Source organism: Oryza sativa, chromosome 10, assembly GCF_034140825.1.
Source record: "Oryza sativa Japonica Group chromosome 10, ASM3414082v1".
NCBI lineage: Eukaryota > Viridiplantae > Streptophyta > Magnoliopsida > Poales > Poaceae > Oryza > Oryza sativa.
Window position 1 is genome coordinate 3736329 of NC_089044.1, and position 26613 is coordinate 3762941.

Here is a 26613-nt window from a genome sequence, read left to right on the forward strand (position 1 = left end):
TATAAGTACGTACGCTGGCTGGGGTTAGGTTTGGGTGGTTAACTTTTTCTATAAGATAAATCTAATGGTTGCAAATAATGGGTTCATTAAATATAATAAAAATCAACGGTTATTTGTTGGAGTGGCATATGGCGGTTTAAGAGTGTTTTTAGGATGTCACGTGGCGACTTAGGAGTGTTCGTAGAAAGTTTCATGGACTTTTAGGTAATACAGATCTAATAACGATGTAAAATAATATGTCCATCGATTTTAGTGGAAACCAATGGTTGGATGTTTCTCTAATTTAAGAGTACCACACAACGGTTAGAAACATTTATACGATATTTAATGGATTTTAACGTGTTTGATGTCTATTTGTGGGGTATTCTTTTCTATAAAGATAAGTTTAATTTTAATTATGATTGGGAAAAGAAAACAAAGAAACAAAGGGAAAAAAAAAAGAGAACGAAACAGAGGGCCGTAGCAGTACGTGCGTACTGCACTGAGGTGGTGGGGCCGGTGGGAGGTTTTGGTTTTAAGATAGATCTAATGATGTAAAATAATGGGTCCACTGATTTAAATGAAAATCGATGGTCAGATTTCTCTGTTATATTATAGTGTCATGTGGCAATATGAGAGCGTTTTAAGAGAGCCACGTGGCAGCTTGAGAGCGTTTATAGGGAATTTAATGGACTTTTAGTATATAATAGATAGATAGATAGATAGATGTACTTGTTTGGGTTTGCTTTCCTATTGCATATGAGGTAACCAAGGCAACTATACTCATAGACTCTGCATTATCATTACATCAGTCTCCTTGAAAGCATTGTATTTAACAATTTTTTAACCTTTCCTTTTCAGCTGCTGGACTATGTGCTTGGTAAAGGTCATATTTCTATTCCGTAGAGCTGAACTAAAAACACTCGTGATGCTGCATGGAAATGAGGTAAATAGAAATATTGTGTCTTGAAAGAAATTAGATTATTGCTATCATATGTATTTTGAGGCTACAAGCAATTTTTTTGTGTACAAGGACACAAAGTACAAATGTGGATGTTGAATAATTCACAGAGATGAATTCGGTGTGACTGCCGTTTCCGATTTTTTTAGGGGAAACAAATTTAGCAACAAAGCTAGCTTTGAAGTGTATGGGTTATAAGCTATATATATTGCGGACGGTGATTGACTTGCTCATAGTAAATACCTACTTCAATTAGCCGATCTAGAAGTTATGTTTCTTTTTTATCCATACAGTAGCATTAAAAACTTCCTGCTAAATTTGTATCACTCAAATATATTGAGGATATTCTTTTTATTTGCAAATATGCAATGTAAGTGGCAAGGTCTACTCTTCAATGAAAAAGGAATTCTTAGAATTGTCTTTGCAGCAACGACATGGTGTGACTTGGTGTTTTCTGTCTTTTTGCTTTAAATCATCCTTTTGGAAAGGATCGAATGGAATAGAGCAGCTTGATAAGAACCTAAATGCTATCTTTTTGGCAGGTTTTGTTTGCTTGGTTGTTTGATCATTGTTGCAGCAGTGCCATCCATTTGATAAATAGCCTTGAATGGTTCAACTTTGACTACTTATAAAAGGTATCATACATTTATATAGTTATTTCTTGTCTAATTTCCTCTATCTGGGGTTGTGTCATGCATGTGAACAAGTGGATTGAGGCACAATTAAAAGAGCAAATATTTTACTTCACCTATAGCTCTGTACCTCAGTAATATTAGTGCTTTCCCTCTTTAAATGCTTATTGCACTCTCAAGTTGCATTATTCTTACACTATATCTATTTGGTAGAGGTCTCTGTAAAATCTACAGTCTCCAGTAAAAACTATTTGATGTTGGATATTAAGTTAGTCCTCCCAATGCCAAATATTATAGACTAGAGGGAGTAAATCATGAAGTTGGCTCCACATATTCCCATGTGCAGTGCATTAGAGATCACAACCTTGTTTGGTTGGTTGTTTGGTCAATCTGATAACATCTGCAAAAAACAAGTACTCAGGTTAACCAATGTCGCTGTTAATGCGCTATATGTATGCTCTTAATTCATTTTACAGAAGAGACCCACAGTTGCTGATACAATGGAAAAAAAATGTCCCTCTACCAAATCATCCTTTTTATTCTCTCCCTTTTGTTAAATCCTTTTGGTAACATTATTTTTTTAATATCATATTATCAGGAATCATATCAATTATGTTAATGTCCACATACGAGTGTAAAGTTGATCATATGTGTTAAACAATACACTGAGTTGAAAAGAAACCTGAAAATAGATCATGAGAAATCATATCAGTAATATTGATGTTCCATTTATAAAGCTCAGATTGATCATGTATTCAGTGAGACACTGTATTATAGTAGAAAGTAATTCTAATTTTTGCAACTTTCACCTACAAGAGAAATAGGGGACTTTATGACTTTATGGTATTAAAATCATTGGTATTAATCCAATATGATCTGCATGAATTACTGTCGCTATCACCAAATTTTTCATTGTGCTGTGTCAGATAGTTTTATGTGTGCCGGTTTAGTGAAATTTGAGATGATTCACAATTGGCTATGTCATGAAAAAAAAATGTTCGTCTGAACCAAGCCATAATTTTTACTACCATAATTTGTAATAATTCTGCTCATATTTTCTAGGGCCATATCAGTTATGTTGATGTTCATAAATAAATTTGAATTTGATCAAATTTTAGGTGAGACATTAGGTTGAATAGGAACCTAAAATAAATCATAATGGTAGGTGTTGCTATTTTCCAATGGCGAACCATCAGAGACTATATTAGTAATCTTGATGCTTTATTTATAAACCTAAAATCGATTATGTATTCAGCGAGTCTTACCATTACCGAGCTTTTCACTATGATATGAAAATCTTTTGCATGCAGTGATTCATAAAATGAGGCAGGTAGCATTATTAATATCATGTTTTTTTCCTTTGTATGTGTGTTCCGAACTATAGTTATAATTTCAGTTCATATTACTTTACTATAGTTTGACACTCAAAATCACTGGCTGCAACTTGTTACCCCCGCGTGCTACCCGCCATGGCCTGACGACATGGACAAAAGCTACAGCTTATTTGTACTCCTAATTCACAATTAAAAAAACACCTTTTAATTTTATTTATTTATTTTTTGTATGTTTTGTAGAGAAAGATTGGCAATGAACAGCGAGGAAGAGAGATGCTTGCCTTCCGTTGCGTTGCGTTGCGTTGCTTGCACGGCCATAGTGGCGCTATATAAATGCCAGGGTATGAGGCCTCTTCTTCCTCAGAGAGACGCCTCAACCCCACCCCAAGAACACCAAAGCCACATCCCATCCCAATCCACGGTGAGGTTGAGTGATCTGAGAAAAATCATCACCGACAAGCAGCGACAGGTTTGTTCTCTGAACTTCTCTGATCTTTTTAGAAGTAGGTAACACACAAGAAAGGTCCTGTCCCAAGAAGACTCTTCTTTCGGGTTTATTAGATTGGAAGAGTTCTTGTGTTTACGGGTTCTTTCTCATCCCATCAACTTCTCCTAGGAGGAGCAGAGATCCAGAGAACCTTTTTAGATGTGATAAATGCATTCAGCATAGGTAACACCGAATATGCATTCAGCATAGGAACCTTTTTACGGGTTCTTTTTCATTTTCCATTTTCTGTACACCGAATATACGTTTTTAGATCACCCAGCATCAGGCCCTTCCTCAAATCGATCTAAATATCATGGATCTACCATGAACCCTCACTACTGTTGACAGCCCTGACCAGTGACTGTGCTTAGGTGATCTAACCCACCAGCCCTCTTCCATATTAGCTGACCTAAAAAAATCCTTTCTATAACCATTTCACTATAAGAATAAGTTATTTCATTGTATCATTTCACTATGTAAATTTCGCATCCTAGGTATACGCCTCTTCTGATACATGTTTTCTCACTGGGCCTTATTTCAGCTCACGTATAAATGCTGTCCAACTTATCTATGTAGTTTTTAGCCTGCCCATTATTGAAAGAGAAACATGTATATTCGTACTTTACCCCTTTCAATTCTTTATATTTTATATTTGTATCATGACTTGCTAATATTGGATTCAGTTCCTAATATTTGACATATAGAAATTTACCATTTTCCATACATTAAAACAATACCGTTACAGGAAAGTAAAATAAATAATTCATACTCTCTCACATAAATCCTTTAGCTGCTATACTAAAAAAATGCCTACATCAGCTGTAGATTATTAGTCTTTTTCACAGCTATTTAGTTCTATTCCTACATTATAATTATCTTACATCTTATCATAATACAGCCAGTTAACCCACCACAATATCTTCTTACCATATATATCTTTCCAACTACAAGTAAAATTTTCATCACATGAATACTTACATACATCAAATTATAAATCACACACTCCACTGCATTTCTGCATATCCCAAAATACTAACTCTCTTTAAAAAATAAAAAAATACTATAATAAAAACTCCAATGGCTAGCTAGACCTTTCATAACCTTTTTTATTTATCAAATGCATCTAACTACATGTGTATATATATTGTAGGCTGTCACGCCCGGAATTTCTATCCAAAATTCCAAATGCTTACATGTGTGTAAACCCTCGTCCAAGAATCAGCCGAGGCACACAATAACAAATTGATAATAGAGTACAATTATTACTCTAATTAATAAGTGAATAAAAAATCATTACAGAGGTAGATAGTTCCTCTCAAACAATAAAAATCTAAGCAGCGGAAAAATAAAGCGCGCAGACGTCTCCATCCCACAAGCAGCTTGACCAGGGCTACGCCTAATCCTCCACACCTTCAGCATCACTGTAGAACTCCTCCTCTGATGAATGATTGCAAGGTGAGTATATGACATACTCAACAAGCCACGCAGCAAATATGCAAGTGCAGGGGATAACAAAGGATGGCATAGTATAATCTCATTTGTATAAATGGTATTTAATAAATACTTCAGAATTTAATAAAACAATAACGTATTTAATTAAACAATATTAATCCAACGCTATACAACATACCCATTGCATAGGCCCAACCATTCTGAACAACCAATCCCGGCTGCATAGTTCTATCTCCAAACCAGGAATATACCATTCCAAACCAGGAGCTAAACAAATTATTATCATCATCATTTATTATGGTGAAAGGTATGAAACTAATCATGAAAGACATTGTTCGACCCGCCCATAACCGCGGGCACGGCTATTCGAATAGTTTTACTCTGGCCAGAGGTGTACCACTGTACCCACAAGACACAACCTCAACATCATGTCAACCATGCGTCGCGATACTTAACAAGTACCCGAATAGAGATTGTGACAATACCCTTCGCATAACACAATTCAAACCAGTGCATCATTCCTGGATCATAATCACCCCCTTATAAAACAAGGCATGGACTCCCCAGCGACCCCCGTGGGCTTATCTCCGCCACTTCACAGTCTGGTGCTCTACAATGAACCATACTATACAAAAAGTAAAGCCGTTGCCCACGCTGGCTTGTGGTTGGCACGATTAATGTTTCACAACCGAAAATCGTGAACCGGTCATTAATTGTCATGAGCACGACCATCAAAACCATGTGCTCACAACCCACCATTATCATATTTTAGTTGGCATCTTAATTAATCAACCTATCATGATTAACCATCATGAGCTATCATTAAGCCATCATTAAGTAATAGTGAATTATTAATTATCCCATTCATATGAGCTAGAGTCTCTAAGCATGGCTAAGCATCCTAATTACTTTAGCTAAAACCATATAATGTTCTAGCTAATCAAATTATTAACCAAGTGACAAAGAATAGGTAATCAATATCAAAGGGCTATAACAAAAGCAATAGGTTATTTCCACCCAATGACATTCAAAAATAAATGCAATAGTTGAATAGAAACAATAGCTTTAAACGGGATCAACATGCTCAAAGGGTTGTTTGGGATCTGTGTGACTTGCCTTACTTGCCTTGGAACTCTTCAAAGTCTTCTCCTGCAAACTCAGACTCTCCGGGAACGTCGGAATCTAAGCATAAAAGAGCAAAATCACCAAAACAGTACATAAACAATCATAAACAGCACATGTGGATATTTTTAACATGTAGATCTCAATTTTAGAAAAATTTAGAGACTTGAACCAACTAAATCCGAGCTAAGATGAATTAGTTATGAATTTTTAAAGATTAAACCGGATTAAATCATTTATATAGATTTTAATTAGGTTATGACGCAATAAAGAATTATTTTTGAAAAGGAAAAAGGATTTATTGCGTCAGCGGGCTCGGGTTCACGGTGGACCGGGTGCACGGAGACGGTCTACGGATCGAATGGCTAGGATCTAATCTAATCCAAACGAACGGCCGAGATCGATCTAATCCACCACGGGTCTACGGCGGACGTGGCACTGACGTCGACGATGACGTCATCACCGGCGACGGCTCGGCACCCCGGGCTCACCGGCGAACGACGGCGCGGCGGTGCAAACGGAGGGCACCAACGGGTAGAGGGCGACGCGGCGAACTCACCGAGGACACGGACGACGGCGGACGGCAACGGACGGCGACGGCGGCGAGGTCGAAGCGGCGGAGACGTTCGGGTCGACGATGACGGCGATGCTCCGGCGGCCTTCGGCGGAAACGGAGGACGGGACAAGGACGGCGACGACTTGGTGATCCCGACGGCGGCCTTCCCGAGCGACAACGACGACCGGAGTGGCGGCGACGCACGGCTGGATTCGCGGCGGTGCACGGGCTAACGCGGAGGCGGCGCTACAAGCGGCGGCGAGCTGAGGCGAGGGTGGCGACGGACAGAGGAGGTCTAGGGGGTCCTTATATAGGGGCTAGAGGGCGGCGATGGAGGCCCACGGCGGCCGGCGACGGCGATGGAAGGTTTAGGGTTAGAGGAGAGAAAACGAATCCGAATCGAGCTCGAATCCAACAATTTCCAAACGAAATTAGATGAAGTTTCTATAGGAGAAAAGATAGAGGAGATCAAGGGGATCATTTTCCCTCTACCAATTTGACCGGATCGGGAAAGGGGCGACGGAATTTGGAAGGGGGCGGCGGCGACTGGCGCGCTAGGGCGCGGCTGCGACGCGAGGAGGAAGACGACCCTGACAGGTGGGCCCTACCTGTCAGCGGGAGAGAGGAGAGAGGGCGGGCGGCTCGGCTCGGCGGACTGGTTGGGCCGGGCGCAAGCAGGCCGAGGAGAGAGAGGGAGAGAATTGGGACGACTTTCGGCCCAAAGCCAAAAGTAAGATTTTAAAACCTTTTTCTATTTAAATTATTCATGAAATGATATTTCATTAATTAAAAATACTTTCTTGGCTCAAATAAATCCCAAAAAAATCTAGGAACTATAGAATCAAGATAAGTTTTTAATAAAATTTTATCTAGCCCACCTTTATATTGGAATTTATTATTTAAAATTAGATCTTTTCTTCAAGGCTTTTAAAATCATTTCTAATAATTCCATTTAAACAACAATTTATAAATTTAGGATTTTGAGGGTGTGACATAGGCGCAGCCATGTCTTCCGTAGTGTTCGCATCAGCGAGGTTGAATGCAACAAATCAAAGCTACTTGGTAAGTTCAAAGTCAAACAAAACTTTCTATCTACAGCATGCTGTTAGCGCCGCTGCGTATATGATATTTTGTTTCTGAAGCCTGTGCCAATCACACTTGCAACAGCATATGAAATGCAGCATGGAGATAGCCTGAGGTTAAAAACTTCCCATGGCTTGAAGATCAAGATCAGAATCAAGGAAGCTGCTAGCACACTGTACATGACGACAGGGTGGAAAGAATTTGCAGAAGCAACTGGATTAGAAACTGGAGAGACGATTCTTTTCAGAATGTCATCGCGCTCTAAAGCGCGTGTTATGCTACTGAACAGACAATGCCTTATTAGATGTCCAGTAAAGACCCCATCCACCACCTCATCAGACAAAAATAGGTCCCTTAGTCCATCAGATCAATTAACCAGAGCAAGCACAAGTGCGCATCCATCCACTAGCAAGAGCATTCCACCTCTGAGGAACGGAACAGGTACAAGACTTACCTCAACACATTTGTCCAACTTACACTGCCCATTAACATCCCTGTTCTTTTTTCGCCGCATAATAGAAAATATATGATTAGATCAGTCAGATGCTCCTCCAACTTACACTGCCTAAAAACACTGTGCTATATTGCCCCGTGCAAAATTCCACATACTGACCGAGTGATCTAGATCTTCCTATCTATGTTTCCACTCATACATAGTCATTTTCTGTTCCATCTTTTATTTCCAGGCAGTACCAAACGAAGCATAGCTGACACCTCCTTCTGCCACCAGCTTAAGCTGACAGCTGAGAATTGAAGAGCTACATCAAAGAAATTGTAGATTGTCTAGAAGAATCAAAGAGGTTCTATGTCATTCGTATGAACAGAACATTCATGGAGCAGGACAGAGTGGTAATTTTTCACGCAACATCTCCATCTCCTTATATCCATACCAAGCATATAACTGTCCCATTTCTTTTTCAGTACTTTGCAACTGAATTTTCAAAGAAATACATTGCGAAGCTGGTTCGGGCCAAGACAACACACATTAAAGTGCAGATTGCAGGAGGACCCTCAACAACAATGGTTATTTACAGATCGTCGGATACCCGCTACAACCTATCATCAGGGTGGTTAGCTTTTGCAGCAGCCAACAGCATCAGCCTACACACGATCTGCATCTTCCACTTTTACAGGGCAGGTGACCTCAGGCATCACCATAGATGCTCTGTAAAAGTTAGCTGCATCTTCAGTATGCGCTGCTGTTATCTACCCTACAACAGCTGCTGTAATACTCTCTATTATCCTTTGCTTAGCGTCTATCTGGCTTTACTTGCTCTGTAAGCGAGTGACTTACAGCTACTTATCGTTGTCCTCAGCTCGTTTTGTTATGCATAGGCTGAGCGAACAATCAACCACTTTATGTACAGGCAGCTGCCTTACTATAGTACGGCTGCTATGGTACTATTTGATTGTTTTCATCGAACTGTGCACAGGCGGCGCGCCATTGGCGCGCCCCAGCCTCTAGTGTATATTTAACACCTCTCCGATTTGATCGAGGCTTCCGTCATGTCTATGCTGCAAGCCGTTATCTGTTGTGACGAATAGAGAACGAAGTTGGAAAAGGAAGCTGGAATTTAGTCTGCTCAGGTCAGCAGATCTTCAAATGCTTCCTAGGCCCGTGTTTAGTTCTAAAGTTTTTTTCCAAACTTTCAACTTTTCCATCACATCAAAATTTTCCTACACACACAAACTTCTAACTTTTTCGTCACATTGTCGCAATTTCAACTAAACTTCCAATTTCAGTGTGAACTAAACACATTACTACTACTACATTTGTGCCCCTGATAATGTATTCTATTTTGTCTTGTTTTAATTTGTTGCAAGTTATAACTTGATATTTAAGGTCGTGTAAATCAATTTTCTTTACTGACATTTATAGGATGATGACCACGGTGACACTACGGATCGTATATATGAGCGGTTAGAGGCACTTGATTCATGTAATACTGCTGAAAAGCGTGCTGCTGAGCTATTGTTTGGTTTGGGCTTTAATGAACAAACTCATGCAGGCAAAGTAAACTTGGGAATTTTCTGGTAGTCGTTGGTCTGTGAGGATTGCTTTGGCGAGACCTTTTTTTTTTTTAAGCCGCGCCACGTTTTCTAGTTTTTATCTAAAGGCATACGGCTCATGGCAGACACTGACGCGGGCATGATTAACGGGTCTTGCCGGAATGCGTCGGGTCCGGGCAGGCACGATCTATGATCTCTACAGCACGTATTGTAGTATATATAAGAATCTTGCTATACGTACTACCGAGCTGTACGATTTGTATCCGACCGAGTCATATACGATTTGTATCCGACCGAGTCATGCATCCAAATGTGGGTCCAGACAAATAGTATATATGCTTATACATACACTAGTCGGATAGATGGGTCGGACGTATAGGCAGATGTATAGCAATTTCGTATATAAAATCCGAGCCAGCTCATGCCTGGCGCGACTGTGCAAGCAAAGCCCATACCGCCTCTCACTGCCCTGTGGACAGGATAGGTAGTTGTACTACCGTGCTAGCCGTGGAACAGCACAGCGTTAGCATATGCACGCATATGATCCGTAGGAGATGCAGTACTACTAGTAGTAGTGGAGCACGCTCGTACTGTTTACAGCGCAAAACTTGTTGCGACTAGTAGCTGTGCTCCTGTGCCTGCTCCATGGATCCATTAATCCCAGCAGCTGCAGCAGAAACAGCAGCATCTGATGCATGGTCCCCTCTGCACGCTGCTGCTACTCCTCCCTCCACTTCTATACTCCCTGCAAAAAAAAAACTGCGAGCCCTCGCCTCGCAGTCGCAGGCAAAAGCGAGAAAGTTGGCAACCTGCCACTGTCAGCAGCAACAAGGACGGAGGAGAGGAGGGAAGGAGCAGAGCTATTATCGCTACGTCCACCAAACGACAAGCAACAAAGCAGCAAGTGCATGACATTTGTGGTTCTGTACGCCTAGAAACGTTTTCACCACCGGTTCGGTGGTGATAATTTGTTGGTGACGATAGCTTCTGTATTACTACTACTTACTACCTCCATACTAAAATATAACAATTTTTAGCTATAAATCTGGATATTTATAACTAAAAATACTTATATTCTGGACAGAGGGAATTACTAGTTTGAGCATTGGTGCTTTGAGTTTTGGGCTGTGTTTAGTTCAGCGCAAAGTTTGGATTTTGGTTGAAATTAGAGATGATGTGACTGAAAAGTTGTGTGTGTATGACAGATTGATGTGATGAAAAAGAACTGAAGTTTGGATCAAACTTTGTATCTAAAGACAGCCTTGACTACTCTCTGTTCTCTCGAGTAAATGGCAGCAGTACTGCCAATCTTGCATTGATTTGCTTTCCGTGCTCTTCGGGGACAAAGGAGGTTAAAAAGCTTGCAGGGTATAGCAGGTAGTAATAAAAGGTTTTTGCTACTGTAATCTTAAAAACGAAAATTATTCTTGCATTTGCCATCAGTTGTCTCGATGCCTGATTACCAGTAAAAGTTTTAGTTGGTAAAAATAAGAAATTGCGCCCAGTAATTACCATATGGATACAGTCACCTACACAAGGATGAAAGGCAAAGTACAAGAAGCTGTAGTAAAGAACGTGTCGCCAAAAGATGGAGGCTTTTTCTGCCCTTTTCACAGTCTTACCTTCCCGAACGGAGAAACCAGCTGCTGCAGCACTATGATCCTCTATCCGATCTTCTCCCTCCTCACCTACCACAAAGGTGAGATATCAGGATATCAGGTGGTGTTTGTATACAAGAATTAAACTTTAGTCCATCACATTATATGTTTAGTACTAATTTGAAGTATTTAAATATAGATTACTTATAAAACTAATTATATAAATAAGATCTAATTTGTGTAATAAATTTTTTAAGCCTAATTAATCTATAATTAGCACATATTTACTGTAGCATCACATAGGCTAATCATGGATTAATTAGGTACAATAGATTTATCTCGTGAGTTAGGCTAAGATTATAGAATTGGTTTTATCAATAATCTATGTTTAATACTTCTAATTATTACCAAATATCCGATCTGATAGGAAAAAAAATTATTTTTTTTAAGTACCATCCAAACAGCCGCTCAGATAGCGAGGAGTCTTGTTGACCGGACGAACTAGTCGACAGAACAAGAAGCAGCTCATCCTAACCAACAGCCACGATTGGCCACGGATATTTGGCACAATATTTACTTGGCCCATAATCAGTAATACTACCAGTAATGAGGTTGAAGAGAAGAAGCATCACTCACCCTGGGATTGAGATCAGGTGCAGTCAGGACTGCATGTATTTTCAGCCATTCAATTTTGGGTTTGTTGGAACCATGCCACCCTATATTTGCAAAATTTAAGATATGACACCCATATCTCAATGACATGTAGGACCCACATGAGTCAATGACATGTGGGTTAGGGTGGCATATCACAAATTTTGCAAAATTTGTGTGGCATGATTCAAATTGTCCCTTCAATTTTATGATCAATGATCCTGTTCACTCTACAGCACCCTAACAATAAGTATTTTATTGTAAAGTACTTTTGCTAATGTAGCCAGGCTAATCCTTACCGTCAGATTTAGCAGCTACGACTCCTTAAGTTATAGTCCATACTATTACTGCAGCTGATCCGGATCCCTCACCCTAGGTCTCTCTTGTTTGTGTTGTGGCAGCAGCAGGAGCAGTAGCCTTCCTCTGATAACCACCACCCCCCTCCCCCTCTCACTCCAATTCGAACGAGCCAGAGACGTCTAGAATCTGTCCCGGTACTGTGTCACCGTATTTGGGCCTTAGGCCATGTATCGTGTTGGAGCCCATTAGGGTTACGTCAAGGGTTGGTTGCACGACCCTAAACTTTATATATCAGTAGCCGCCGTCACCTTTAGGGTTTGGGATTTGCATAGATTATTCTGTCGAGAACAGTTTCACCGCTAGATATGTTTGTAAGACCCCAACATGTGAGCTTAATCATTCATCTGCAATTTCGGTTGTATTCTATCTCGTTCTTGTTTGTGTTCTTCAATTGGCAAACAGGGATTAGCCTTCTCGGCGAGGTCATCTGCATTTCGACATGGGTGATAACTCGAGGAGACGTGGTGATGCGATTGTGGGGCTCAAGAGCGTGCGCGTTCAAGAAGCCGGATCGATTTGTGTCGCGACTCCGCCCAAATCATTGTTTATCAGAATCTTTCGGAAGATTGGGAACCCTAGTGCACATCATGGTCACTGGCATGGGTTTGTTCTGTTTTGGAGATTTGTTTTTTTTGTTGGGGAATGGTTTTAGACTTTGATTTCTTGGTGGGATTAGGGAAACATTCCATTTCAGTTGCTGCTGCTGGTTGGGGCTGCCAATGCCCAATGGATCCATTCCTGGGGCGATGGCCATGGTTGCTGTTGGGTAGAGGAGAGGGGGAGCTCAACCCACGCAGTGTGCAGGTGTTGTGAGGAGGATCAAGCTGACCTCACGCCATGCCACCACCCATCCCTCCAACGAACTGTTAGCCGATGACCGGCAAGAGCATGCTCGCATTCGATTCACGTTATCACATATGCACAAGCTCTCAGATCTAACGGAGAGAAGATGAACAGGAAAGAGGGATGAAGAAAGAAGATAAGGACAATTTGGTCTAAAAATCTTAGAAAATATAATGAACTAGCTGGGTGGCCCGCGCAATTGCGCGGCTAGCACCCATATAAAATTATATATTTTTAATATAGTTTTACTTCAAATTTATTAAATAGTTATCTCGTTGTCTTAAATTTTTAAAGACTAAACCTTATTATCGTCATGTTTCTATTTTTTTTTAGTTTTTAAAAGTCATAACAGTTGCTACCCCTTACTTCTGTCATATTATTCTTTATTTACTTGCTCGATTTACTACTGTTTTCTATTCATTCTCCTTGAAATCTTTAAAAAATGGATCTAAAAACTTATAGGTTTTAGAGTCTATTGTCCTGTTGGGCATCTTTTTTATAATTTCTAGAAGTCTCGTCCAATACTACCATCCACTGCATCTTCTCTTTATTGTCATTGCTATTTTAAAAATCAAACATAATTATCATTTAGATTTTTTTTTAACTTTCTAGAAGTTCCGCCAAAACGTCAGCGACTTTGTCACTGCACTTCTCTACGGCTCACCCACTGCCGCCCTTCTTTATTGTCATTGGGGTTTAATTTTTTTACTTTTTAGGAGTTCGAACCTTTAAAGTTTGGAGTTTATTGTCTTGTTGGGTTTCATTTTTTATAATTTTTAGAAATCCCATCAAACGCTGCTACTATACTCCTTTACAACCCGTTCGCCGCATACTCTTTATTGTCATTAGGATTGTAAAAGTTGAACATAACTATCATAGCTATCATTGGAATTCTTTTTTTTTACTTTCTAGAAGACCCACCAACGATCGGCGACTTTGCCATTGTACTCCTATACGACCTGCCCATTGCATCTCATTTTTATTATTATGGAGATTTTAAAAATCAAATATGATTATCATTGGGTTTATTTTTTTACTTTCCTGAAGTCCTGCCACCGCCTTGACCGTTTGCTTCACGACCTGCCCATTGTACTTCTTTTTAGTCCTCATTAGGATTCTATTTGGTGTTTTATTAATAGTTTTTAGATGTCCCATCAAACGCCACCACTCTGCTCCTTTATAGGCATGTTACTTAATTAATCTCGTCATGTGTTTCAGATGGTCTTTTCTTTTAGTAATCTTTATTTTTTTTATCACCAATTTTAGTTATTTATAAATTGTATTCCTAGCTGATATCTTATTTTTCTTTTTCTAATTTCATATTTTATTTTATTTTTTGTATTGTGTTCTTTTGATATTTTTATTTTTATTTTCAATTTCAGTTGTTTTAAAATTGTATTTCTACTTTAACTCTCTATTTAATTTGCCTAATTTCAGATTATATTTTATTGTTTATTCCAAACTTTAGTTAATCTACTATTGGCTTCTTATATGTACTCTTATTTCAATATTGTTTATATTCAATTCCGAATTTTAGTTAATTTTAAATTATATCTCTACTTGAACTCTTCTTTTCTTTTCTTTTTTCTAATTTTGATTTTTTTTATTTCGAATTTTAATTAATCTCGTATTGGGTTCTTGTATAAACTCTTCTTTTAATATTCCTTATTTTTAATTCCGAATTTTTGCTACTTTTAAATTGTATTCCTACTTAGAATCTTTTATTTTTTTTGCTAATTTAGGATTTTATTTTATTTTTATTTCAAATTTTGATTAATCTCGTATTGGGTTTCTATATGGAAACTTCTTTCTATTGCTTACATTTAATTCCAAATTTTAGCTATTTTTAAATTGTATTTTTACTTGGACTCTTCTTTTCTTTTTTTTCTTTTTCTCCTATTAATGTGGGAATTTCTAGCCCCACAACGAATATGGTGTCTCCTTTTAAAGCTGTTTTAATAATATAATAGATAGATAGATGGGTATATATTAGTATAAATCAAATAATTATTAAATTATAATGGCATGAGTCTAAATAATTAAATAGTAGTGGTATATTTCCAAACCACAAAAGTTATAATGGCATGAATCCAATTAAGCCAAGAAGCAATGATTACGAAAAATTCCAGCAGCCAAGCCAAAAAAAAGCAGTTTTTGAATTTTGAACGAGGTAGAGGAGAAGCCATCTCGCTGATGTGGTGGCTTGTCACGCCCTGAAGTTCCCCTCCTTGCTTTAAAATTCATAAAATAAATCGTTCGAAGAAATTGTTTAATTTAACCTAGAGTTGAATCCCTAAATTAATAAATGCAAATAATAATCGGAATCGGCATGTGAAATTTTTCTTGGATTCTACGTGTCAAAATATGCTAATAGGAATTTTAGTGGAATTTTCAAAGCCTTGGAAATAATTTTAACCAATTAAAATAAGCAAAGTGCAATATTAAATCCCCGGGAAAAATCCTTTTTCCCTTTTCTCTTTTCTTTTTCCTCCTTTTTCCTTTTCTTGGGCCGTCGGCCCATTCCTTCCCGCGCCGGCCCACCTCTCTCCCCTCCCCGAAGTCCTCCCTCCCTCTCTCTCTCCTTCGGGCGCCGACAGGTGGGGCCCACCTGTCGGTCGTCTTCCTCCTCTAGCCGTTGGAGCCGGCACTCCAACCGCCGGCGCCCTACCTCCTCCACTCCGCATCCGTGCCCCACTCCGCCGCCCGCACTTCCCGCGCCCACGTCGCCGCGACGCCGCCCACGCCATCGCCTTCCCGCCCACGCCGCGCGCCCAAAATGGGCGGGATTCGGTTTTGAATCCCCACTCTCTCTCTCTCTCTCCACCTCCCACGTCGCCGGTGAAATCGGGAGCCTCCCCGGCCACGTCCGCCTCCCCCTCCGCCTATAAAACGCTCCCCGTGCCCTCCTCTCTCGTTTTCCGCTCTCACCGCTCCTTCCCGCGCCTCCTACCGCCGTCCCGCCGCTCGCCGCCGTGCTCCGGTCGCACGCCGCCACTGCTAGAGGCGCCGCCGCGCCAAGCCACCACCGCCGTTAGCATCGCCGCCGCGTGAGCCATCTCGGCCGCCGCTCGGTTTCCACTAAACCCCACCAGAACCCCCTCCTCCCCGCACGACGGTGAGTTCCTCCCTCCCCTCCACCTCCGGCCGTCAATGGCGTCCGCCGTGGTCTCTCTCTCTATTCCTAATTCTTCTCAACTCCCTCCTTAGGTGTCGCCGCCGCCCGTCCGCCCCTCCTCGTCGTCGAGTCGTCGCCGCCGCCTTCATCCTCCGCTCCGGCCGCCATACTCGCCGGTGAGGATCCCCTCTCCTCCCTTTCCCCTCTCTCTCGTTTGCGCCGCCTCTCTCCATGCACTCGCCGTCGCCTTCGGCCGACGCCGCTGCCTTCCGCGCCAGCGCCGCCGCCTCCCGCCGGCGGTGCCGTCGCCGGTAACCGTGTGCCGCCGCCAGCTCCGCGCGCGCTGCCGCCCCATGGCCGGCCGGTCGGCTCGGAGCCGAGCCGAGCCAGGCACCACCCCCTTGGAGCCGCGGCCGGTGGGGCCCGCCTGCCAGCCGCACTCCATCCCGCCTTGTGCCACTGCCAGTGGGGGCCCACGTGCCGGCGTCCCTCCCTCTCTCTCTCGAGCCACTGACCCGTGGGGCCCACCTGTTGGCGCCGCCCCCTTTTTGCTGACGTCAGCCCTGGGATGAGTTATTGCGCAATAAATTGATTAAGGGTTTTTCTTTTATAGTAAAAACACAGATAATCTTCTAAAAATCATAACTAATTCATCCGAGCACCGATTAAGTCCATTCAAGTCTCAGTAAATTCATAAAAATGTATAGAATCCATTAAAAATGGTTTTGTTTCCTGTTTCAGTAGTCTTATAGCATGTTTTTCTTGTGTGCTTTGTTTGTCGCCTAGATTTCGGCCGTTTCGTCGATCCGCTGTTGCTTGAAGACGTTGCTGTGGTCTCATCAGTGTGAGAGCAAGGCAAGTCATATATTACAATTGATCATATTGTACCTAATTTACAAATGTCCCGCATTTCTATTAAATATTGCATTGTTTTACAATATCATGTGGGATGGGTTATACTACTCAGCCATATATTGTTTACCTTATGCCATTGATATCTTGGGTATTAAAATGACTAGATGTTGGTTTAGGAAATGCTTAGCCATGCTTAGTTCAACTAGTACACAAAGGGGGATCACATTATAGCATAGACTTCGATTATTGGCATAGCTTTGAATTAGTGCCACCGCAATGGTGTAGTTAATTAAAATACACTACATAGTGGGCTGTGGGTGCATGGTTTTGCTAGTCGTGCCCACGGCAATTAAGGACCGGTTCGCGGGATGCCCTGGAAGAACTTAGCGTACTTACCACAAGCCAGCGTGGGCAACGGCTGGGCTTGTAGTGTAGCTTTCCTCTAGCCGACGTACCAAGGCGAGGGTGGGCGTGATGGAGTTGGGTCGGCCGGGGTGTCCAGTTGATCGGCTTCCGGATTCACCGCGGCACGAAAGGGGGGCTGCCCGTTGCCTGCTGGGGACGGGGGCGAACCCTAAGGTGTGGTGCAATCGGTTAGAGGGGGGTTATGCGAAGGGTCCTGTCACGGCCTCTTTCCGGTATGTCGTGGTGGCATGTCGGCGCACGGAAATGTGTCGTGGGGCTGTGTCTTGTGGGTACAGTTGTACATCTCTGATCAGAGTAAAACTATTCGAATAGCCGTGCCCGCGGTTATAGGCGGTCGACAGATTCACCATGATTAGTCTCACCCCTAGTTGGCTAATGGAACTGGTTAGTTCAGGTGGTGGTTTGGGCCTGTCTCAACGTGGTGTAGCGTTGAGCAGTGATTGGTTAATATTGATTAATTACTATAACTGTTTTACTGCTTTCAACTACTGCTTTTAAATGCTAGCTTTATGCAAAAAAACCTTTAGCCTCCCTTGGATATATCCTGCATCATACCTCCTCTTCCGGTATGACTTGCTGAGTATAGTAGGTAGTACTCAGTCTTGCTCTCTTTTCTCCACACCAGAGTTGAGGTCCTTCTCAGTTGAAGATGTCTCCAAGAAGTTGGTTTCATTGCTGCCGTCAAGGATGCCTGTGGAATGGAGTCACCCGCTGCAGGAGTCAAGTCTTCAGGCTTAGCTCGTTTTTTTTTCTTTTCCGCTGCATTTGTAATCTTTTATATTTTTATAAGACGTGGATCTGTATGTCAACAATTATCGTTTGTGTACCCTGGATGGTCCTGGACAGGGGTTTAATGCACATTCAGCTTAGAAATTCTGGTTCGTGAATTTCTGGGCGTGACATGGCTCCTGCCCTGCGGAAGCCGCGTCTCCCCGTCGCGTCCGCCACCGCCGACGACGCCGCGTCTCCCTGTCGCGTCCGCGCACCGCTGACTCCACGTCTCCTCGTGCCCTCCGCCACCGTGTCTCCTCGTGGCCTCCATCGCTGCCGACGAAGCCGTGTCTCCCAGTCGCCTCCACTACCGCCGACGAAGCCGCGTCTCCCCGTCGCCTCCGCCGCCGCCGCATCGATGCAATCGATTTGGGAACGGGAGAGAAACGCGAGAGAAAGAGAGAGAAACGTGAGACGGCGATAGACAGGCAGGCGATAAGATTTTTGTGGTGTGAATGTGAACTAGAGAAGGAGAATTCGCTGTCCACTTGGGCCCACAAATGATACGATAGACTTGAAGTTTTCTTGATTTCTGTGGAGGAATCGCTTCTTTGTGGGACATATCCTCCCCTCCAGAAATCGTCTCTTTATGGGACGGAGGGAGTAAATAGTAGTGGTATATTTTCAAACAACAAAATTATAATGGCATGAATCGAATTAACCAAAAAGTATTGCAATGATTACGAAAAATTCCAGCAGCCAAGCGAAAAAAAAAAGAGCAGTTTTTGAATTTTGAACGAGGCAGAGGAGAAGCCATCTCGCTGATGTGGTGGGCCCTCCTGCCCTGCGGGAGTGCGGGTGTCAGGCTTTAATACCCCCCACCTCCCCTCCCCTCTTCTCACCACCGCCTCACATTTCCAACGCCGCGCCGCCCTCTTTCCTCTCCGACGACACCACGCCGTGTTCGCGAGTTCAGGAAGCTTCCACCGCCATGGCGGCGACCAGTGCTCCTCCAGTGGAGGTGCTCATCAACGACGCTTACCGCCAGATCCTGCTCCGCCTCCCGCCGACCGCCCCAAGCTGCTGTATCGCTTCGCCGCCGTCTGCAGGACATGGCGCAGCCTCCTCACCGACCCGGCCTTCCTCCGCCGCTACCGCGAGTTCCACGGGCTACCGCACCTGATCGGCTACGTCCACGACGGCGCTGATGGACGCGATCTGGTCGTTGCAAGGTTCGTGACCACCGCCGACACCACCTTCCGCCCGCGCGTGCCCGAGAAGGGCGTCGACCTCCACGTCCTCGACAGCCGCCACGGCCGCGTGATCTTCAGGAGGATTGGCAAGGGATGGCTCGATGAGTCGTCACTTATCATTTGGGACCCCGTCGCCGACCACCACCAGGAGGTGCCCCTGCCGGAGGCGTTCGCGCAGGAGGAATTCAACCTCACCGCCACCGTCCTCTGCGACGCCCTGGGATGCGACCACCTCGACTGCCACGGCGGCCCGTTCCGCGTGGTGTTCGTCGGCGTCCGCGACGAGGAGGGTGCGTCTGCCACTTCCGCCTTCAACTACACCTCCTCCTCCGGCTCCTGGACCGCTTCGCCCGCCGCCGCGGCCGCCGTCGCCGACGAGGATGACTGGGGATTTCGCATGCCCGCACCTAGCATCTTGGTGGGGGGGACCACGCTCTACTTCAGGAGCCCTGGGAGGATTCTCCGGTACTGGTTCGGCGACGAGATGGAGCATCTGTCATACGTCGACATCCCGCCGTTCATCACTCAGGAGACACGCGGAACGGTGCTCATGCCGGCGGCGGACGGGAGGCTGAGCTTCGCGGCTATGTACGGCGACATGACGATCAGCTTCTGGGAAACCGAGGTCAGCGCTGACGGTGCTGTTGATTGGGTCCACACCCAGAACGCGCTCGTGAGCATCCCCCTACCTGGAGTCCTCATCGGCGCCGCCGCGAGCTTGCTTTTCGTCCGCACCGAGGACGGTGGGATCGTCAGCGTCCAAGTGGGGAACGGACGATTCCAGATGCTACCCCAGCCAGCCCCCCAGCGGCAGCAGATATCTGCTCTCATCCCCTTCATGAGCTTCTGTACCCCATGAGGTAATGCTCGAATCTGCCGGGTCTGACGTTTTACACTCAGTTGCTGCTGTTTGATTCAGAGTCCATTCCGATTTCCTAAGTCGGGGCATGTTTGGTAGTCACTAGTAAGGTTGGATTTGTTTCGGGGTCATGAACCTCTGCAGTTTAATATTTCTGAATAAATTTTCATTCTGCTGATACGATCGATTCATGCTGAAATTGCTCGTGTCCGTAAGCCTTGCCCTCTGTTTGGTTCCGAGTCCATTCCACTTTGCTTCGGATTGTGGTGGAGTAACTGTTCTGTCAGGGGTTTAAGATTTGGTAACTACTGTTTCAGAGTCCAATTGTTATGTTGGAGTTGCAGTTCAGTCTTCAGTTTCAGCCTTCTACATTGTTCCGAGTTGCAGTTCTACAGACTTGCTCGTTCCTAAACTGTGTCTTATCTGCGGTCTACAACTCTGTCGTTTCTAGTCCAAGCATTAAGATCATGATTTCTGTTTATCTCAGAGCAATTGTATTTGTCCATTCATAGCTTGCTTGCTGTTCTTACTTAGTATACTTTTCTCAGATATATCGACTCGATGGACGCAGTTATTTAGTCAGATGAGTTTAATACCGTACGTGTGCCCATAATTCCACTGAACACACCCAATTAACAAGAGAGAATTCCTTATAATGTTCCTCTCTCTTTTTGGATGATGTGAGAGCTGTAAAGTCAAAAAATGAAACCCCAAGTGGGGTTGGCTGTTTTTGCTGGGGTGTTGTTGGGGTTTGTGGTTAACAAGAAATGAGTGGGTTGAAAGCAAACTAATTAAATCCCCTTTGCAGGTTTACATATCTCTGTCGCTAATACTACAAAGGTGGAGGCTGAAGTACAAGGAGGAGACATGGCTGATTTGGATGATTTTCAGAAGAAATCTTTACTGCGGACGACAGATTATGTGCCTGATGACTTGGGATAGTCGTGGTTTAGACTTTAGATGAGTAGTTTTCGTCTTGCTTTTGTTTCTCAGTAGAAAAAAAGGGGGTGCTTAGTTCCTTTGTGTTGTTCTGAACCCTGTCATGGAAGGCTGGTTGTTCCCAGCGCCTCTCTATTTTGGTTCTGCATTCTGCTTTCTTTTTGTTATTAAGTCGTTGTGAACTCTGAATGTTGTCTAGGCTGTCTCAATAAGGAGAGAATTCCTTATATGCCATTGAAATTTGGTCTCATCCTTGATATGTCCGTACAAAATTGGCTCTTCCTTTCTATATGTCATTGGTTCAAATTTGAACATCCTCTCATACCACTTTCATTAGTTGACTGTGTGTTGACTGTTAACTTGAAAGTGAAAAGACGTATTTATCCTGAGTTGTTAGGCATGCGGTACCTATTAGTTATAATATGGCAAATTTTTTCCACCTTTATGAAATGTTAGAGAACAAAACCAACCAACCTTGCTAATTAAACAGCTAGGATTATACTCTACTTGACTCATACAGTAAATACCAGAAGTCTCGTCTCAAACAATCGATAATCTATAGACTAACGGGAGTAGTAATAATTAGTAAGATGCCGGGGCCAGGGCCATCATCAGTTGTGGAGTTTCTGCTGGAGGATCGATGGAGAACGGGTCGACCTCGGTCATCTTAAAAGCGGCGAGACTTAAATGTCTCTTTTTTTCTCTAAGGCATTGCTTAGTTCGTGAAAAGAAAATTTTTCGGTGTCATATCGGTCGGACGTTTGACTGGATGTTGAAAGGGGTTCTCGGACACGAATGAAAAAAACTAATTTCATAACTCGCGTAGAAACCACGAGACGAATTTATTAAGCCTAATTAATCCGTCATTAGCACATATAGGTTATTATAGCACTTATGGCTAATCATAGACTAAGTTTAAAAGATTCGTCTCGTGATTTTTATGCAAACTGTACAATTAATTTATTATTCTATCTATATTTAATGCTCTATGCATGTGTCTAAAGATTTGATGTGATGTTTTTGGGAAAATAATTTGGGAATTAAACAAGGCTAATCATGGTTGTCTAGAGGTTTGATGATGACGAGGTGTTGCCTGTTTTGGTGGTTTGCTAATCAGGATGCGTCTCTAGCCACCTAGTAGTGTTTTGTCTCTTTTCTTTTATCTTCTCTATGCAGCTGGTGGTGTTTTGCTCAGTTTCCCTTGGGGAATACTGACCTGGTTTGTAAGCTGATAACCCCAGCAATACTCTAGCTTTCAATATAAGCTGGGCCAAGTGCCTTCGGTCTAAAAATGTTGGGCTTCTTGGTCGCTGGCGGCTTGATACCGATCCTCACCGCCCCTCCGATCGAGCAACCTCCTGTGCCAGGCGATCGAAGTACAAGCTGGCCAGCAGCCCGACTTGAATCATCTTGATGTTGGTGTCGTAGATGTGGATCCCAAACTTGCCGACGAGGCTGAGTCGTCTTGAGCCGCCGCGCCGCTCGAGTCGCTCGATCCATGGGGTTTGGATTCATTCTGAGCCTCAGGGGCGTGGTCAAGGCCGGGTTTCAGACCACACCAGGGCTAACCGAACGTTCAGGCCGAGTTTCTTTCCGTGTCTGGCCGATCCACATGGATTGGGCCTTGTTCCATGCCATTTCCGGGCGGAAGTTCATCTAAGGTCCCTTGACTTATCGACGAATCCGATTTTCGTCATTCAACCGCAAAACCAGATATAACGAGTCCCTCATCTGTCAAAACCAGTGCAGATGAGGTCCCTCGGCGGTTTGGACGGCGGTTTTGGCTGACGTGACGCCTACGTGGCTAATCTGACTTAGTCTTCATTTGACGTGTCGCTTACGTGGCAATTTGATCCGAAAAATAAAAAAACTCGTGGGACCCGCATGTTAGTTTAAAATAGAAATTAATTAAAAAACAGTGGGGGCTCTCCTGCTCACCTGGAAATATATAGATACTAGACGTGCTCGTCTGCTCACCTGTAAAAATTGAGAGGGATTGGGGCTAGCACTGGTTCGGCCGAACCACTCTGGTGCCCAATCCCTCTGTAATTTTCTGCAGAGTTCAGTGTCTCCCAGGTGTTCAAAAATTCAGCAGTTTTCAGAGTATGTGCTCGTCAGAAGCTAGGATATCTCCCCCACACTTATTCAAAACCTGAACTTTATTAAACAAAAACAAACTTGGCCACATTGGGGTTAACACCAATGAGCCACATTATTTAAAGCAAGTGCTTACATGATTGGAAATAAATGACCAAGCACCTACTACTACTTTATTCATGGGAGAGGAGACATCTAATTAGCATAATACTTATTCTCCTTCCCCATCTCTATGAATGCACGCTTGATCTTAGTGCACAAACCGCGACTAAGGGTATCAAAATTATTTCTAAGCTTAGCAAGCTCTACCCCTTGTTCTGCATTACGGTCCCTAAGCTCAATATTCTCCTTCCGGAGCTTCTTCACTTGCGCTGCTATCTTATGGACCGAGGGCTCCGGCGATTTAACTTCATCTTCTTGGAATTGGCCGGGTGCCCTTACAATTGGAGGGGGCATCAAATGATGCTTCACCTTCATAGGTGGAGGGCTACGGGACTCCGCTGCCCCTCCTTCTCCGATGCCATCAAAGGCCGGAGCAAACCTTTACCATACCCATCGCCGGTAATTCGCACTCCCCGAATGCAAAATCACTCCTTCTTGGGAGTGGACAGAGTGGCGGTAGGTGTGGTGTATTTGTGGAGCACATCATCCCCTGCCTTGGTGAATAGGGTGCCCATATATCGCTCGGCGGGAGGCGGAGCGGCCTTCTCATCGTCTTGGAAAAGACGTCGCGCCTTCAAGATATCGAGCTCGCCCGTTGTCGGCTGTCGCACAAGCGTATCCCTTCAGATTTTAGTCTTGGTAACATGGTGGCGGGAGAGGGATCGCGTTGCCGAACGGGCAGGGGAGGGGGGGCGAACGGGGCCAAGAAGTGTTCGGCCGAACCAGGGAGCTCGCCGATTGGCTCCAGATTCGCAGGGGAGCCTGGCACAGCTGCGAGGGGTTGAGCCCACACAACGTTCACCCATTCTATCGTGTATTCTTCCACCGAAATGAGTTGATTCGCTGGCGTAGGTTTTCCTTCAAGATTGTAGGTGTTGTTTGAGGAAGAACCAATGTATGGCATGAGAGATTTGCCAGCCATGAATGGCACAAGGGTTTGGATCAAAGGTTTGAGAGTAGATGGAGCAATTGAGTGGAGAGGCTTTTGCAAAGGAGGAGGATGAAGAAGAACTAACTCAGGGGCGTGATCTGATCGCTCTACCTCTAAACTCGCATCTAAATAGATTAAGAACGAGCGGGGGAGACTACCATTCGAAAATGGAGCTGAACGGGTGCCACCCTGTTCGGCCGAACTAGTAGGTTCGGTCGAACCCTGGTGGGTTCGGTTGGCCTCCATTTTTGTCTTGGCCCCACACCGACCTAAGCTAAGCACAAAAATGACAACTTTACAAGGTTTTAAGTGTGTATTAGATGAGATCATTATGGTTCATAATCGATATTCAATAATATCTACTTCTTTATCTGAAGTTTCATTCAGCTCAAGGAAAATCTTTAAGCGTTGACCGTTTACCTTAAATATGTTACCTGAATCGTCGCGGAGTGTGATTGCCCAGTGCGAAGAGGTGTCGATGACGTCGAACGGTCCTTCCCATTTACTGCGCAATTTCCCATGGTAGAAAAGCTTAACCCTGGAGTTGAACATCAGCACTTTGTCTCCTGGCTTGAATTTCTTGATTTTTGTCCTCTTATCATGCCAACGCTTCGTCCTCTCTTTGTATATTTTAGCGTTGTGATATGCCTTCTCTCTCCATTCTTCAAGTTCAGCTATTTGCATTTTCCTCTATTCTCCTGCTCCTTCAAAGTCCATATTCCAGTTCCTGATGGCTCAATATGCTCTGTGCTCGAGTTCTACAGGGAGTCGGCATGACTTTTCGTAGAGTATTTGATAGGGGGACAGTCCAATGGGTGTCTTGTATGCTGTTCGGTATACCCACAGTACGTCCGGCAATTTCTCCTTCCATCATGTTTCCATTTTGTTGACCGTCTTCTGCAGAATATTCTTGATTTGTTTATTTGGCGTTTTTGCTTGACCGCTGGTATGTGGATGGTAAGGTGTAGCCACGTTGTGCTTGGCTCCCATGTCTCGTAGAAGGTCTCGGAAGATTTTGTCGATGAAGTGCGAACCTCCGTCACTTATGACCATCCTAGGGGTACCAAACCTTGGGAAGATGATCTCTGTGAACATCTTCTTGGCATGCTTCGCATCCGCGGCGCTGCATGGCATAGCCTCAACCCACTTGGAGATATAGTCGACTGCCACCAGAATATACTCGCAGTTACGGGACTTAGGGAAAGGTCCCATAAAGTCGATACCCCAAACATCAAATATCTCAATTTGCAGGTTGTATGTGAGGGGCATTGCATCGCGAGCAGTGATTCCTCCTTGTCTCTGGCAGCTTGGGCATCTTCGGACAAATTCTTTTGAATTTTCATACATTGTCGGCTAGAAGAAACCACATTGCCAAATCTTGGCCTGGGTGCGGAATGCACCATAATGGCCACCATAAGGTGAGGCATGGCATCGTTCTATAATCTTAAGTCTCTCTTCAGTCGGCACACATCTTCTAAGTAAGCCATCGGAGCAGACCCTGTACAGGTAAGGCTCATCCCATATATGACGGCGGCTCTCGTATTTCAGCTTCCGCTGATTTTCTCCCAGTGTTATGTATTTTGACACCATGTAGTTCACTATGTTGGCATACCACGGGTTGGAGTCGCGAACTGTCATCAGCATGTCATCTCTCAAGGAATCATTTATCGGCTATTCCTGCGTGCCAGTGATTTGCAGCCTAGACAAATGATCTGCTACAGAATTTTCTACTCCCTTTTTATCCTTAATTTTTAAATCAAATTCTTAGAGCAGCAAAATCCATCATAAGAGACATGGTTTAGCATCTTTCTTAGTGAGCAGGTATTTTAGAGCAACATGATTAGTATAAACTATTACCTTAGCTCCCACCAAGTAAGATCTAAACTTATCGATAGCAAAAACAACCGCGAGCAGTTCCTTTTCAGTAGTTGCATAATTCAACTGAGCTCCGTTTAGAGTTTTGCTAGCGTAGCAGATTGCATGATGTTTTTTATCCTTGGTTTGGTCCAAGACCGCACCAACAGCGAAATTGCTTGCATCACACATAATCTCGAAGGGCAGAGTCCAATCAGGAGATTGAATGATTGGAGCTGAGACGAGTGCCTTTTTGAGAATTTCAAAGGATTTTAGGCACGCATCATCAAACTCAAAGGGAGCATCCTTGGCTAACAGATTGATCAGAGGTCGGGCGATCGTA

At 43.7% G+C, this 26613-nt stretch overlaps 1 protein-coding gene across 1 annotated transcript in view; it reads left to right on the forward strand.

Annotated features, from left to right (window-relative positions):
• LOC4348147 (Putative B3 domain-containing protein Os10g0158600) overlaps positions 1–21476 on the forward strand; it is a 28677-nt gene extending 7201 nt beyond the window's left edge. The window contains exons 2-4 of the mRNA XM_026020899.1: positions 8528–8744; positions 19041–20288; positions 21096–21476. Coding sequence (XP_025876684.1) covers positions 8528–8744; positions 19041–20287 — 1464 coding nt within the window. The 3' untranslated portion in view covers position 20288; positions 21096–21476. The remainder of the gene's footprint in view (positions 1–8527; positions 8745–19040; positions 20289–21095) is intronic.
• The last annotated feature ends 5137 nt before the right edge of the window (positions 21477–26613 follow it).